Source organism: Eurypyga helias, unplaced genomic scaffold (assembly GCF_000690775.1).
Source record: "Eurypyga helias isolate BGI_N326 unplaced genomic scaffold, ASM69077v1 scaffold26914, whole genome shotgun sequence".
Lineage (NCBI taxonomy): Eukaryota > Metazoa > Chordata > Aves > Eurypygiformes > Eurypygidae > Eurypyga > Eurypyga helias.
The window spans coordinates 450-17,391 of NW_010248577.1; the positions used below are offsets into that span (position 1 = coordinate 450).

Sequence of the window (16,942 nt, forward strand, 5' to 3'; positions counted from 1 at the left end):
CGAAGCACCACCAGCCCAGGTCTTGCTAACCTGAACAAGTCAACATCCGCAGCACCCCACCGCCAGCACTGCTGCAGGAGATGTTGTGCTCAGATGCATCTTGACATCATGAATTCCCAGCTCTTAGGACACAATATTCCTCTTGAGTGAAAGCACTTGGTAGCGTGTCCAGGGGCTGCCCTGTGGCAGGAGCCAGCAGTTAAAAGCTTTAGCAGTCACCCCCCACAACCCCCCAACAAGCAACATTTTGCTGCTCTTCCCAGTGTGGTACGGATCAGTCACGGCTGCTTGTAGTGCCCTTGCACAGTTTGGGGCCAAGGGGACTCAAAGGCTGCTGGCCATCACTTGGATGTATTTTCTCCCTTCCTCCTACTGCCAGATCCACGATCAAACTCCTCCGTTCCACAGATACACCAGTGTCATCCACTCCCTCTGTAAACAGCCCTAAAGCCCCGGGTAAACTGTTCTCATCCCTCTGTCGTAGTCCTTAGGAGAGCAGGGAGTGCCTGTAATTTGCTTGGACATCATTTGTAATGAAACACTGCATCGCTTAAAACAATAGCAGCAAACGTGGGATGTTATTGAGTGGTGTATCTTCAAAAAGAGAGGGTGAGCAGCTGGCTTGGCAGTTTTGGGGACTATGCTGGTGTCCCCTCGTTCAAACTTTGCTGCTTCTTTCTGTACCTCTGATCCAGCCTCATGTTATCTTCACAGGATTTATTGAGAGTCCTCAGACACATCTCCCTCTCCTGGCTCTCACAGACAAACTCTATGGGATGTGATGTTGTGGGAATATTATTTTTCAATAACTCTCATCACTTTCTGTGGCCTGATGTTGACTTTTGTATATAGTACTGGCTTCTGTTTGGAAAAGGGAAGTGCTTTGATCTGGCTATGCTATAGAAAAAATACAGGCAAAGCCTAAACCATGAAAATAAATGTCAGAAACATGCATGCCTGCAGAGCAGAAAGATGTTTTCCTTATTGGCTACGTGAATCTTTGTCAGAAGTGGCATGAGTGTCTCCCACTCCATACTCAGACCCCATTTCTAACACCAAGTCTTTAGGACCTGCCAGCAGACCGTGCCAGCGGTAAAAGAGCGAGCTGACCTTGCTGTCCTGCACATCCTCTAAATACATGCAAGAGCAATAAAAACAACAGCAAGGTTGTCTCCTCCTGTTATCCAACACTGCCCGAGGCACCTTGTTGGGGGGGTCGCTCTTATATTTAACCCAGAGGAGATTTTTTTTTCCTGGGTAAATACTTAAAGGCTTCGGTCTGGAGCCAGGTGAGACTTAGTGCAGCTCCCCAACACAGGAGCGTGGTGCCCAGGGAGCAGTTGGTCCCCGTCCTCTTTGCCAACCAGTGCTTAGGTCACCTCACTGGCAGAACTGCCCCTAAACAGTCTGGTTTGGTTTTTTGGTCTGTCAATTAATCCAATCTACTTCAGCAGTGGTGTGGTGTTACAAAATCTCTATCAAGGTTTTCCTGTGAACCTGAAGGACATGATGTCTCTTCTGCTTGTGCCAGGTGACATAACTTCTGCAAATGTGGAGCTGTGAGGACTCCAGGATTGGCATGTCTAGCCTTTTATTTTAGGCTTTTAAAAAATGTTTATGAGACCCTTCATAAGCTGATCAATCCTAGTCTTAAAAGTAGGAGGTTTTAATCACTTCTGTCCCCAACAGAAGGCTGTGCTAGTGTCCTGCTGCAAGGCTTTCTGCTGCTCACCCCAAGTATATTGACAGTTACATTATATTCAGTTTTCTTGTGTAGTATTGTCCTTGCATTTCAAAAGCTTCTCTCTTTTTGTCTTCTTCAGCTGTATTTATTTTAAATACAAAACCATATCCTAACTCAGCCTGCAGTTTGTTAGTGCAAGCAAGCCACAATCTTTCTATCACTTATAGTAGTCTCCATTTCCCCTCTTACCCTAATGGCCTTTTTCTCTGCACATTTTCCAGTTTCGAGGTTTTTATTATTAAATATGTGTTACAGAATTATGTGCCACAGTCTAAAGAATGGATCACCATTACCAAGTATTTAATCTTCTGTTTCTCTGATGGAAAAGTGTTGCTGAATTCATCGTATTAGTATTGTTCATAGGCTCACTGCAGTGGACCTTACCTTACCAAGAGTACCTGTCTGATGGTTCTTGGTCTTTCTGCCACTTTCAGATGATCGTCCCCCAGCTAAAATTTTCATGACAATTTCCTAAGTATCTGATCGTACTTTTTACATTCCCTATATTCTTAAATTTGACCCATTTTTTCTGCTGGGCATATGGGTCTGGCTTGATCATTTAATCTTCAAGGCTTACATTCTTGGTCCTTCACTGTAGGAGTGATGCATCCCACCACTGTGCCAGCAGCACAGTTTCTAAATATACCCTGTTTCTTCTGGAGAGGTTCAGTAATTAAAATTTTAATTGAGATTAGACCCAAGATCAAAGACTTCTAATGGGAACCTCTCATCCAACTCAATAACCTTTTCCTTGCCCTCCTAACCTAGAAATCCCACCGCAGCCCTCATCTTCTGCCAAACGAATGATTTCCCAGGACTTCAGCTGAGCTGTGTGTTATTCGTATTAGTGTGAAGGGAAAGTAGGGTGTGTGATTTTATGACATGGGAGTGTTTTTTAAGGGGTCCTGAAAGAGTGAGTCATCATTAACATTTGTCTGCCTTTGAGAAGTGTCTGCTCTCCGTCCTGCGATAGCTATTCAGGAGATGACTCAGGAGGGGTAAACCGCACCGCGGTTTAATATTTGACTAAGATTATAAGAGCTCTTAGACATGCATGGCTTGTCACACTCTTGGTGCAGGAGCCTGCATCACCTGCCTTCTGGTGATTGCTATGGAGACCCCAGCACCCATCAGTAGGTGGATGCCCACCTTCCAGGAGGAAGTGACCCCAACAAGCAGAAAAATAAGGAAGACATGGTCCAGGTCCCCTTTGCCTCGCTGTGCAGCCCAGCTCCATGGCACAACCACCTGCAATGACTTCCTGACAGCAGCTTGTCCCACCGGCTGCTGCCGACGCAAACATTCTTCCAAAAAATCTGTGTGGAATTAAGGCTTGGGATACAGGTTTGCTGGCTTGCTTTTTTTGTTGGATTCGCCTCAGGTTAAACCTCCCCGTGTGGTTTAGGGGCGAGACCCAGATGCAAGTGACGGCACAGAGATGTGGCAAAGGAAGGAGACGGGGAGGGACCTCACCGGGCCATGACTAACCACCGGTCCTGTGGAGCGAAGCAAGGGAAAGGATGACAGGCTGATGAGTCCTCCTGAGAGCTGCTACTCCCATTGCATTCAGGGGCAATTTTGGGGCAGGAATTTGCAATCAGGTATATTGTCTCTTCGGCAAAGTTCATGCCTACAGTCCTGCATGGCACTGGATTTCATTTTAATGTTGCTGGACGAGGCAAACCCTTAAGGGCAGGAGCGCTGGAAAAGGAAGGGAAAATAGTGTCCAGACACTGAGAAATATCTGCATTTTTGTCTTGTCTACACGAGGCTTTTACAAGGAGATAGGTATGGAAATGGCTCCTTCTGTGAAGCAAAGAACCTTCAGTTTGCAGGAACTAGAATAAATTTAACATTTCCCACTGAAGTCCCTATAGGCAAACTTAGCTGTTCTTTACTGAGCCTGTGAGTGGAACAGCGGCGCCTTCCCTGCAGGTGTCAGCGGGACCATCCCTGCAAGCGCAGTTGCACCCTGTCAGGGGTAGTGGGTCATGATAAGCTTCTAGGTGCAAGAACTGCACAGGTGGCCTCTGCAAACCTGAAAGCAGGCTGGAAAACAAGGAAGATCCCCTTTATCTATTCAGCCAGTGCTTCTCTTGTCTCCAGCCCCACTGTTCAAGGACTTGCCGAAACCTCTGTGCCCCATGAAAACACCAATAATGCTTTCAGTGCCGCAGGTCTCACAGCAAACCAGTACAAGAGGAAGGGCAACAAAACAGCATGGACAGGTTTTCAAAGATCCCCAAATAATCCATTTGGCAACTAATTCATCTTGCCAGCTTCACCTAAGTATTGAAGGGGAGGGGCAAGGCTTCCTCCTCAGTGGAGGTGCTTACTCATCCTCCTACCTACAGGATGTCTGCGAATGGACACAGATAGGCAGAATTAATTGCTTAAATAAGTAGAGAGTCCAGGGTTTGCTACTCCTCTGGTGTGCCAAAGCAGTAAGCACAACTACTTCTCATTTGTCCTGCTCAGCCGCTGCTGAGCTATTAGCCTTTACGCTTCACTGGACTGCCAGTAACAGGCAGGGGGGTGGGCAGGCAGGCAGCTCGCTCTCCTGACCTCTCGTCTTCATCGCTGAGACCTGTCTGTTTTCTGAGGCGCTGCCACGTCGTGCAATTTTGGTTTGATCGCTCAAATACTGAGTTGGGAAATGTTTTCCTCTGTCTCTTGGCATTCTTCCTTCCCACTGCCCTTTCATTGCCTTATGAAAGGTGAGGCTGTCGGGGCAGAGGAGCAAGTCTGATAACCCATCCCCTGACTGAAGCACATATGGGGTCCTGGGCGTGCTGGTGGGAAGGCAGCAGTACTGCTCAGGTGAGAGTGGGGACTGTGTGAGCTGTAAACCCCTGCCTGCTTCCTTACATCTCCAGGAGATGAAGGCAAGGGATGATACGCTCTCCTCCTTCTTGCTAGAGCTCTGAGGCAACAGGGCAGCCTTCCTGGTTTCCACACTCCTGTGGAGATACTGGAGGATGAGGGAAATGGATGATGGATTTCAAGATGCTGGGTGTACTGGGGTTGCTCCCTCGGGGCTCTGGATTTTTTTTAAATCTCCAGCCCTGGCTACATTTTCTGATCTGCATAACTTATTTCTGTGCCTGTTCCTGCTCACAGGAGGATGCAGAACCTCTTTACCTTGTGGAGTCAGCGTAGTATTGATACAGTCACCTTTGTGTTAACTATTATGTTTGCAACCACAGGGAAAGTGATTATTTTCTAAATCAAGTGGAGAGTGGCTTCTGGCTGTCTTGAAGGGGAACGTTCCTCTCTAGGCTGGGACTCAAGAAAAAAGGGCCGACCTGCTTCTCTGGAAAGATGAGCTGTGGCCCTGCTGAATTATTGAGCAGGCACCACAGTTGTCAGCTCAGACAGAGAAGCACCAGCATAGGTCACAGGTGTGGGATGGAGATGATTAGCTTCCAGAAGAGAGGAGCGTAACTGGATCTGCCTCATGCACTGGGTTGCTCTGCTGCCTGGATCAGCCTCACAGCTGCTTGGCACTACGATGCAGATGCTCAGCTTGGTTTGGTGGCCGTCTTGGGCCACAGACGGTCACCAGAGTGACTCCGCAGTATTAAATCCCTCCTTCCTTTCAGAAGCAACCCTCTGCTCTTAGGGCAGGTCTGGAGGGGCAGCAACCCCAGGTCACATACATGCAAACTGAGGCACAGCGTTTCAGTCTAACACTCAAATGTGTTGGCCACTTCCATAAACGATAAGCAGCTTTGCAGAGGACATGGTCACCAGCTACAGCAGCAGGAGGTCCACTGGAGCTTATGTGAAAACAAATTGAAGACAGGGAGGTTTAGATTAGATATCAGGAAGAAATTCTTCCCAGAGAGGGTAGTGAGGCACTGGAACAGGTTGCCCGGAGAAGCTGTGGATGCCCCATCCCTGGAAGTGTTCAAGGCCAGGTTGGATGTGGCTTTGAGCAACCTGGTCTAGTGGAAGGTGTCCCTGCCCATGGCAGGGGGGTTGGAACTAGATGATCTTTAAGGTGCCTTCCAACCCAAACCGTTCTGTGATTCTATGATTCTATGTGCACGCAGCTCTTGTGAAAAAACAGGTTGTCTGATTAGATGACTTAGTTGCCCGAGTTTGTGTGTTCACTTCTGAAATTTTGATCCAGGTTGCATGCCAAAGGCTATAAGGAGAGATAACTGGGTTGAAAAATAAGATCTCAACTCCCAGCCATGCCCAAAATGTCTGTGATCCCATCGCTGCGCATGTCCAAACAAAATGTCCTTCTGTCCCTCTGGCCACCTGAATCTGCTGAGATCAGAGGAAAGGACACTGTGAAAAGAGACATGCATCTCCTTCTTGGCTGGTGGCAGCTGGCACTTAGCAGCACTGGCAGATGGCTGATGCTCCCGTAGGAGTGCTGCCTCCTTCAAAGGGTACACTGTCGCTAACCCTGTACGAGGCACCCAATCCTGAGTCTGCAGGAACTTCTACCACACCCTCATGGGGTGATCTCGCTCATAGTCTTCTTTCTTCTTCCTCTTGCTTTAATGATTGATTAGAATAATTTATTACTGGAAGAGGCCTACTTTATCTGTAAACATTTATTTCTATATTGCCACCTTCTCATTACAAAGAAGGCGTGACTAAGCTTACACAAGCCAAAGCAGTAGGATGAACATCCTGTATTCTGGCTCATTTTGGCTTATAGCTTTCCTGAGAAGGCCTCTGACATCCCCCTCAGAATGTCTTATTCTGTTGTAGGGTGACACTGATAGACCAGCATGAAGGCACCAGGGTCTGCTGATTATTTTGTCGAGAGAGTACGGACGGTGGGGTGAGTCTGTCTGTGGGCCTGAAGTCATAGCTCAGCGCATTGCTCACGCTCAAGTGAGGTTACAATTCAACAGCAGCTCAAGCTGTTTAAAGAGTCATTAGAGCTGGTTATATGCTGCTTTCCCTCTTTCTCACACCTATCCTGTGACCTCTGGATCCCACGCTTCATAAATTCAACTCTGCTGGCGGAACATTAATAGGGTAAACTTCATCTTTCATGTAGAGTTGAACTGAACTGCTCAACAAAGAGCACCAGAGTCAGCACAGAGGATAGAAGAAGGGGGCAACTTCCCTGCCAGCCCTTCAGCTACTGCAAATTTTCTGGACTGACTCTGGGATGCCAGGTAAATTCTCTTGTAAATCTGGTCCTCTTTTTCTGATCTTAATGCCAGTGTGTCTGGGGTTCCTCGGGACCAAAGAAAATGTAAGTTTTTTTCTCCTGTTAAAAAATGTCAGTTCTAAAAACCAAAATAGAGCACTTCTGTTTGGAGATGAGAACTTGAAACCTGGCAGCGTGTGTCATTTGGTCCAGTTACCTCGTCGTTGTGGTTTAGCCTCAGTCAGCCACTAAGCACCACACAGCCACTCGCTCACCTCCCTCATCCTCCAGTGGATGGGGGAGAGAATCGGAGGAAAAAGTTAAGAGAACTTGCATGTTGAGATCAGAACAGTTTAATAACCGAAAATAAATGAAATAAAATAATGATACTACTACTACTACTACTACAATTTCATGAGAATATTACTACTAATCATGATAATAATATGTAATGAAAAAAAGGAAAAAGGTAACTAAAAAAATATTGTACAACCACTCACCAGCAGCAGACCAATTCCCAGCCAGTCCCTGAGCAGCGATTGCCCCTCCTGGCCAATTCCCCCAGCTTATATACCAAGCATGATGTTTGATGGCATGAAGTGTCCCTTTCACCAGTTTGGTCAGCTGTCCAGGCAGTGTCTCTGGTACAGGGGCAGTATGAGAAACTGAAAAATCTTAATGCAAACATTGCTTAGCAACAACTAAAAACATCAGTATGTTGTCAACATTATTGTCAGCACAAATTCAAAACATAGCCTCACACCAAAAACATCAGTGTGCTATCAACATGCTTCTCATGCAAATCCAAAACACAGCCCCATACTAGCTGGCGTGAAAAAAACTAACTCTCTCCCAGCCAAACCCAGGACACTTGTGAAAATCTGTCCAGGTTGGGCCAGCATATTAACCATTGAAAAGTCAGTAGTTGTAAACACATTGTGGGATGTTCAATGGGTTTTGCAAGGTTTCTAGCAGTTAAGAATCTTTGAAGAATCTGCACTCACTGAGTATGCTCTGAGCCTCTCCAACATGTAATTTTGTGGGAAATTTTGGTCTAAAGAAGACAGTTTTAGGAGTGATATTAGATGGAGGATACAGCAGTAAGGGAAAATGGGTGAAGCTGCTTAAATTAAATATCTGACAGCTGTCTTCAGAATAGACATTTTAGGCTGTCTGAAAAGCAGAGAAGACTATATCAGTTTCAGGTATCCTTTAATACTTTATCCCTCACTGATGTGGAAGCAAGATTCAGGATCAGCACTTTGTGGGATTTTCCATCAGGAAAGGCTTCTATTTTTTCCTCAAACTCAGGATGAATAGAAGGGCTGGAATGGCCCTGCCCATTTTTCTATACCCTGTGTACAAGATGTTACTGGCCTGCTGTACCATCATCACTCTGGGCACATGAATGTGGCTTGGCAGGGACACTAGGTACCATCTCCCCTGCAGACTGCCCCATGCTGCCCGGCAGCACCTATCCATGGGAGAAGGGTTGGTTGCTTTTCCTTTGGTTTATCTAGCTCTTGGTCTCCAGGCTGGAAGTACCTTGGCTGCCAGGAGCAGAGGAGACTTGCTTTTTCCACATAAATTATGAGCCTGGGGTTGTTGGAGCTGCTTCCTGATGGAAGGTCTCAGCTGGTTTGTCTGTTCAATAGGGCAGCTCCCTGGGCAGGTTACCGGAGGGCTCTGGGAACAGATGAATAGAGGTGTGATAGAGCATCTGGAGGGAACGCAGGTGTCGCGGTGCCCTGGCACCCCAATAAGCATAGCCTTGTTTCTGTTCCTCTGAACAGCCCTGCTCCCACGTATCCTTCTCAAATGGCATAGGGCCATAATGCTGCAGACCTTTAACCTGTTTTCCAGTAAGAAAGAGACTGTAAACCAAGCAATAATAATATATAGTACGATAGCAGTTTATGATGCAGGTGAACCTGTTTACCGTGTATACTTTTCTGTGGGAAGGAGATAGTGCTATACCCCTAGACAGGCCTTCCACTGCGGTGTCAAACACTGTACTTTTTATTTTTTAATAAAAAGCACAGATGTTTTATTCCAAAAGTGCCTTGTTCAAATTATCTCAAATTCAGACCACTGGGACTTCTACAGAAAATTTTAAGAAAGCTGGTATAAATTAACAGATTGTAGAATAATGTGAAATGGGATTGCTGAGTCCAAGTTTGGCTTGCTGTGACACTGACCTAATATTCCCACTCTGGTAAAATAGGGGATGTAGTGACCTGACTCCAGACCACTTCTCCTTATCTGTGCTGGGTCCAGTGCTTTAGCTGGAAATCCCAAATACACGATTTCAGTGGGAGCTAAACCCTGTAGCTGCAGGCAAAGTAGTTTACAGAGGCTCGTGGAGCTTGAACACAACAGGATTCAATGCATTATGTATGGATTTGCCCTCTGGAATTGCACATGCACGTAAGTTATGCCGGTAGGAAAACAGTAATTTAAAACCTCCTTCTTCCCCACCTCTTGGAGCTGACTTGTGTTAAATATTAACAAACTTGGCTCATCAATTCCCTGGTTCACTTGGCTTCTTTTAACAACAGATGTTATTACAACAGCCCCTCTCCCTGCCTGCCCACTGCTGCCAGCACATCCGATGGTGAAACCCAAGAGCCTGCTGCCATAACTCTGTCCGCAGAGCCTGGCTGCTGCCCCAGCCACATGGTCTCCCCATCTCTCTCCCTGGGATCACCAATGCTCTCTACCTTCTGCATCTGCAGGTCGCTTGTGCCCTGAGCCACCAGTTGTGGAGAGGCTTGGTTAAAGGAGACGGAGAAAAGGAGCGAGGGAGCCCACGGGACAGTGAGTTTCTGCTGTCGGAAGCGTTGAGCATGGCCAGCGACTCCAGTGCACTGCCCCGGGTGACTTTCCAGACACCGGAGAAACCTGGGGAAGAATCGTCGCCCAAGAAACTGGGCAAGTTAACCATAAAGTACAACCGCAAAGACCTACAGCGCTGGCTAGACCTGGAGGAATGGATCAACACCCAGCTGCAGGAGCTGTACCGGTGCCGGGTGAGTAGCTGGGGCAAACAGCCCCTCACTCATCAGGTGAACGGGACCAGAGGCCCCGGGAGAGAGGCTGGATTGCTCTGCCTTACTGGAAATAGCTTCTCACCTTCAGTCTTCCTTAGGCATCATTGCTACCTGCGACAGCACCCTGGCTGGTGTGTCCGCAAGTCAGAGACACTTGCACTGAGAGAATCCAGCTAACTTTAAACTGCCTGGTCTTGCACCTGCTTGGGGTGGGAGGGCAGCTATTGCTCAGCAGTAGCAGAACTTGGAGAGATGTACAACCCCGGCTGCTTCTCGTTGCTGAGCTCCGTGAGGTCGGTGGCTTTGCTGCAAGCAGTATCTAAGATAGGTGGGTTAGAGCTATTCACTGCATCCCTCTCTTTCGGCTACAACCGTGTAGTTATAGATGCTGTTTGAATGAGACACTTGGGATAATGCCGTGTCTGGAGCTGTAGGGTCTGGACACACTATTGGCAGCAGAGGAAGAAAGAAAAAAATGATAGGTGTAGAGATCATACGCCTTCATCATCACTCCTAAATGCTTCTTGGCTATCTGAGAGCTGTGCCGCTAAGAAAGATCCAGGAGCGCCTAGATCCAGTGCCTGAATGGCACTAACCCTTGCTTGAGTTGTTGCAGGGTACATGACATGTTTCGTTCAGGGCGGTGTGACATTTAAGTCAGTCAAGTTCCAGCAGTGGCTGGGTACACTGAAATTTTAACCTGGTAGAATCGCTTCTGTTCATATTTTGTGCTTAGGTGGATGGCACTTACACTGGGAGCCTTCGGAAGGGATAGTGCTTTTCCGTGTTTGAGATAATTCCTTTGGAGTGCGGTAGAAAGGTGAAAGGATTTGGCCACGTTGTACATCATGGTCTTAAACCCATTTAAAGAGCTTGACTAGGGGTTTTTGCTTTAATCTGTAGGGCTGATGAAGCAAGAAAACATAGCTTTCTTGACTTTAAACTCAGTACATGTTCAACAGAAGACACAGATGGATATAACAAATTGTGTAAAACAGCTTATTCATGCCCTGGATGGGCATGGGCTAAATGAATTGTCACGGCCTCTCTGCCCTCTTTTCTGTATTTGCACCCCAGGACAGAGTTAAGCACATTTTTGTAACGCAAGACAAAAAGAGCTGATGAGTGCTTAGTCTTCCATTCTGAGCATCAGCGGTGTTAGGCTGCAATCCACAGTGGAAGTGGGCAAGTCAGAGCAGCCCAGGAAAGGCGTTTTGTTGTGCTCTATGCCATGATTGTACAGAGAAGCTTTTGTCTGCCCTGGCAGAGATCCAGCCTGATTTTCTGAGCCTGGGAGCCGCAGAACTATGTCTGCTCCATGGCTCAAGAGCCAAACTTCAGGAACTGCCTCTGAGGCTGTCTTTATTATTGTTGTTGCTGCTGTTGTTTACTATTATCATCATCATTTTCTGTGTGACTGTTTGATATTTGTGGGAGTGTACCAGGTTCTTATGCCATGTTGGGAGAGTAAAATAGTTAATTTCTGGTTTAATCTATGCCATATGCAAAGATCATGCAGCAGAAAACAAATTTGGAGAAAAAGGTCCTTCCTTCTGTTGCAAATGCACAGCTCCTCTGAAAATTATATGTGATTGCTCCTTTTCTGTTAACGTTTTTAGACGTTACAAACAGTTTTATAGCTTGATTAATAAAAAATGACAAAGGTTAAAAGCTCATAATCGCTTCAAGACTTAATTCTGAATTTCCAGCTGTTTTCTTTAGTTTATAAAATGCTAAATTCTCAGCTGTATCTTCAGCCCTCTGGGTAATGCACTGTGAAACGTTATATAGTGTACGTAGGAGCAGATGTTATCGCTAGTCAGACAGGCCAAATCCAGCATGCCTGCGAAGTGCTAGGGCGGTGGTCCTGGTGAGTGCAGGCTGCTCAAAAGAACAGCGACAATGACAGTGTCACTTGCCAACTGTACCTGCACTGGCATGGAAGGGACTGTCTCTGGGGTTGGTAGATCAGTTCAGGGAGCCTTTTTTGAGATAGACAGGAAGCACTTCTTGGTACTACCACTAGCTTGACCCAAGATGAGGCTTGCTGTGTGCTACTCTTACTTGCCCAAGCCTACAGATACACACTTGTAAAGGTGTCAGAAAAACAAGCCAGGTTACGTTAACACTTCGGTTTTCTGAGAATTAGGAGTTTTTTACTGTCATCAGAGTATCTGCCCAGAGGGGGTATTTTTTCTCTACTACAAAATCCCAGCAGGCACAATGAGAAATCCAGCCGTGCCCTTACAGGAACAGATTGCCAGTGGATTGTCTTTGTTAGCAACTTTCCAGCATAACAGGTTTCCCAGCTTCCTGGGGTATTTGGGCCAACCTAAGAGATTTGCCACCAAGAACTACGTAACATGATGCTGTGCTAGGTCAGAGACTGTTAATAGGGCACAACAGGGGGTTATGGAGGATCTTTTCAAATACATACATGTGCCACAGTAAATTACTTGTAATCACCCAGGTATTCTGCTCTCCTTTGGCAAGACTAGTTAGTCTGGGCTTCCTCGGATCTGGGCCCTGCTAGTCTGGGCTTCCTCGGTTCTGTTAACTCCTGTTACCTTGTCTCTTTGTTAGCTCCTTCCTTGGCTGCACCTGCCCTCGGCAGTGCAACGTTCCTCAGTGTTTTCCAGAAACCTGTGTGACAGTCAGAATAAAGAAATGCCAGCAAGGTTAGTTCAAACATCGCCTCCTGTTAGAGATAATCTGAACCCCGTGCTATTTACTGCCATGAGGCTTTTTGCAACAAAACTGAGACTTGGGAGACAATTTTGATTTTCAAGACGATTCCCTGCATGTGGATGCCAGAACACCTGCCATACTAGGAGTGGAAAGCCATAGGAAGTTCCTACCCTGTCTCACCCTCCTGGCCCATTTAGCTTCTTAGCCATTTCACTCTGTTTTATTACTTATTGTCACATCAGCTGCGGAACAAAACTGAACAAAGGTTTTCTACTTCCTCTCTGGCTTGGTATCAGACTGCTCAGAACAAGTTCCTTTTTTTTTCCCTGTAAATATCACCTTTATTGTTTAACGTGGTACACACACATCCATAAATGCTACCCAGCAATCAGGTACTGCCCTGTTTACTCAGTATCCTTATTCTGAACATTACAGTCTTAAAATATCACTACTGTTGTGCTGTCAGAGATTCATTTTGGAAATATACTGGAAACCACAGCTTGCTTTCCTTACAGTCTTGTAGAGACACGTGGAGTTAAAATGTGCCTGTGATCAAGTTTACAGATGTTTCCAATTCACATCCCCATGCCTTACAAGATTATTATTCCAGTCACCAAAGCTTGGGGTCCTTCTTTTCTCTTACATTAAAGGAGACTATTATATCCCTCTCATGTCTGTTAGAGAAAGCTGGCAAAATACTGATAGGCTTTTCAAAAGTGTAATTGGTTTTCCCTCCATTACTGCAAAAAGCCTTGATATAAATACCAACTATGTGAAATGTATTTAGCCTAAAAGCCTAAAATCTCTTTGCATTAGTTGTGCCTGTCTAAGACTAAGCCTGCTGGATTTCTGTCAGATGAACGCTTGTGCACACTCTTCATCCATGGAAGAGGATTGTCCCAGGCTGGCTTATGTTGCACTGCAATTGGCAATTGCAGTTGGATATTCCTGAAAGGGTCTTCCTGTGATAGACCACGATCCCTGAGCAATGGCATCAAGTGCTGAGGAGGGAAAAGATGAATGTGTACATCAGGATGTGTGGCTGTAGGAGAGGGCTGGAATTCATGCCCTCTTTATAAGAACCTCCTTAGTATTGGGACTGTTTGTATCCACCTCAACTTTGCAGCATAGTTTTATGGTAACTAGCTCCTTCTCAGCTCCTCAGTTCTGTAAAGCCAGCCTACAGAGCTCTTAGAATTTCGAAGGTGTAACTGTGGATTTGTTTTTTCTTTTTAGCTAAGAGAGGAAACAGAGGCAGCAGCTCCTGAACCACAAATTGATCTGGAAGATCTCCTGGAGGTCCCTAATGAAGAACAGAAATTAAAACTACAGGTCAGATAGAGGGACTTGGTGCCTTTATGTTAGGGATTTCCTTCATAAAGAGAAGCAGTGGTGTGTGGGGTACAGAATATGTGTATGCAGTATTGCATTATGCTCCCCTGTGTCTCAGCCTGTCAAATGTAGTAAGATTATACACCCTTTTTGTAGGCAGAGGAGAATAGGTCAACTCATAAAATACTAAAATGCCTCCTCCTTGGTTTCTAGGAAATCCTCCACGAGTGCTCCAGCCCAACAGAGGTGAGTGATGCACTCTCTATATATGTATGTTACTGTGCTGTAAGAGTATGTCTTTGATGCTGCTTTGCTGAATAGCCAAGATATTACTATGCGTAACATGACGCTGCAGATTTGTTTAATTCCCAGCGGGACGTGTTTGCCACTTCATTCTGCTGTGTTAGAAAAATACAAGTAAATCTACAAGGGTGAGCTGAAGGCAGTGCAGTGGAGCAAATAAGGAATTCAGCTTTACGACCAAAGAAAGTTAACTCCATGTTGCTATTTGGTCCTCAGCGTAGAAAAGCCATTGACAGTGATACAGCTCACATAACCATCTCGCACATTGTTAATGCATTCTTAGCTTAAATCACCCTAGTGTTATGAGCAACAAGAATGTAGGATGGCCCTCAGGTTGGATTTGGCAGGTAACTGTTGAGCAGTGGCCATTAAGTTTTACACATGGGGTTTTTTTCCCACGTGAGCTTTACAAGCACTGGTGTTGAGTTGGTCAGAAATAATCCCACAAGCAGTCACAATGTCCAAAGAAGCAGGGCCCAGTGCTTTGCAGTGGAGCGCATGCATCACGCAGCAGTTGCCTTCGCTGCACGGCACACCTGCGCAAAACATCATCCCCCATCATGCCTTCAGCCACGTGCATTGCTTGTGAACATTGTGCTTGGACATCATTCCCCAGCCTCCACATCTTTCTTCCCAGAGAGGGTGGTGAGGCACTGGAACAGGTTGCCCAGAGAAGCTGTGGATGCCCCATCCCTGGAAGTGTTCAAGGCCAGGCTGGATGAGGCTTTGAGCAACCTGGTCTAGTGGAAGGTGTCCCTGCCCATGGCAGGGGGGTTGGAGCTAGATGATCTTTAAGGTCCCTTCCAGCCCAAACCATTCTGGGATTCTATGATCTTGTCGGGCCTATGTAGCTGTACAGGGACGAACATCCAGAAAATGAGGTGGATGCACGACTATTATTGAAATTAAACTCGGCTGTAGCAATCGTTACAGACAGTCTCCTAGCAGGGGGTCAGCAGACAAGGTTGGCAATAGGGAAGTAGCTTTCAGAGTGTCTGAATTTCAAATCTTAGGCAAGAAACCCACAGTCCCAGAAACAAACTGGTTTCCTCTGAAGGGACTGACTGAAAAGGTACGTATGATCCTAGGCATTTAATGCCAGAGCATGTTGTGGCAGGCAACTTCTCATCACCCAAGTGAGGAAACTGGACTTCCACACAGCACAAACGCTAACAAGCTGCATTACTTCCGGTGACCTTGCCTAATTATAAGGACATGTAGTTACAAGGACATGCAGCTATCTCTTTGGGTGAAGAAAGGCTGCACACTCCTTTATGGTCATTTTACTTGTCATGCAGAGGGTAAAGTTTGCACCAGTCAAACTGACTTCTACTTGGAATAACCAGATGGCCCAGTTTAGTTCATAGTCCTTGGCTGTGTCAGCAAAGTAGTTGGGGTTTATCTCTACTAACTGCTCATCTACCTGCTCTGCCTGTCCTCAACCCCTGCTCCAGGTTATCATTAGTCCTATGTGTGTTTTGCTCCACCTCTTCTCTGCCAGCCACTTCCTTGTAGGATTGGCACAGTTCCGGGGTGGTTTGCAATCCACCACATGGAGCTTTACAGGTTCAACAAGAGGGACAGCTTGCTTTGCTCCAGATTGGGAGGGCAGCAGAAGTGGGCAGGAGGTTATGGTGACAACAGGAAGCAGTGGAACCTAACAGTGGACAACAGCATCCTGAGGTCATCTCAAGGTGGAAAAAGCAGGCAACTGGGATAAAGAGGGGCAGGCTGGCTCCTGTGGAGAAAGTAAACATGGCTGCTCTAGGAGGAGCCAGGGGAAGGGAAGTTGATGGGCTTTAGACCCTCCTCATCCATCAAAAGGTTTCCTTTCCTAAGCTAAAAGATAGGTTTGCTCAATACATGTCAATATTCTGGTTTCTGTTCAACATGAAGGCAAATGGGGGAATAGTGCAAGCATCACAGTACTCCTGGGGCTGGTGAGCACTGGAAGTAACATGACATCCTTCTTCAACCAATTCTCATTGTAGGACTTCATTACGGAATTGCTTAGTCGATTGAAAGGTCTCCGGAGAGTCACCAATCCTCAGAAGAAATGACCTCACCCACATGGATCACCCACCTTTGGTCACAAGGAAAACGTGTATCTTCCCCACAAAAACCAGGATCAGCAACATCACTTCAGAATTTGTTTAGGGCTTACCATTACTGAGAAACAGCACCAAGTTTGTGAACTTTGTATCAGTGGTTTGAAGTCTCCACTATTCCCAGATCTCCACGCAGAGCAGGGAGGTAGATAGTGTATTTTCCTTATTCTTAAAGGGCATGTTAACCTGGAGAACAGGACACGATGTCCTTCCTTTAGCTTCTTCTAGGAATTTCCATGCTGGCTGAGGAGCACTGAATAAACTTCTCAGGAGCTCATCAAGACTTCTTTCTTTCCAACCACTGCAAGGAAAACAAGGCATTTGTTGTCACTCATTCACCAACGTGGAAAAATCAGTTACCATTAAGCTGCACCCTGTTTCATTCTGTCTGGGACTCAGCTGTGATCTCCTGACTGTTACTGCTGTACCTGACGCTACAGCATGGCATGCACCCTCTAAGTCTTATTAATCCTCTGTTATTCACGAAGGTTGGACAGAAAATATACAGCAGAATGGAAGGAAAAGGTTCCAGTGCACCTGGTCTACTTAAGGGGAAGTTAGTGAAACGGCTGCTGAAGCTAATGGAAGAGAACTC

General features: G+C 46.3%; 1 protein-coding gene across 1 annotated transcript; it reads left to right on the forward strand.

The window, feature by feature from the left end:
- The first annotated feature begins 9,712 nt into the window (after positions 1-9,712).
- LOC104505501 (protein phosphatase 1 regulatory subunit 14D-like) lies at positions 9,713-16,299 on the forward strand. The gene is made up of 4 exons (XM_010151110.1): positions 9,713-9,895; positions 13,841-13,936; positions 14,150-14,182; positions 16,231-16,299. Exons 1-4 carry the CDS (start codon positions 9,713-9,715, stop codon positions 16,297-16,299), a joined length of 381 nt encoding a protein of 126 aa, XP_010149412.1.
- Positions 16,300-16,942: the final 643 nt, after the last annotated feature.

Coding starts and splice junctions, on each gene's coding strand:
- LOC104505501 (XM_010151110.1), top strand. CDS start 9,713: ATGGCCAGCGACTCCAGTGCACTGCCCCGGGTGACTTTCCAGACACCG. Junction 9,896..13,840: donor AGGAGCTGTACCGGTGCCGG/GTGAGTAGCTGG, acceptor TTTTCTTTTTAG/CTAAGAGAGGAAACAGAGGC. Junction 13,937..14,149: donor AACAGAAATTAAAACTACAG/GTCAGATAGAGG, acceptor CTTGGTTTCTAG/GAAATCCTCCACGAGTGCTC.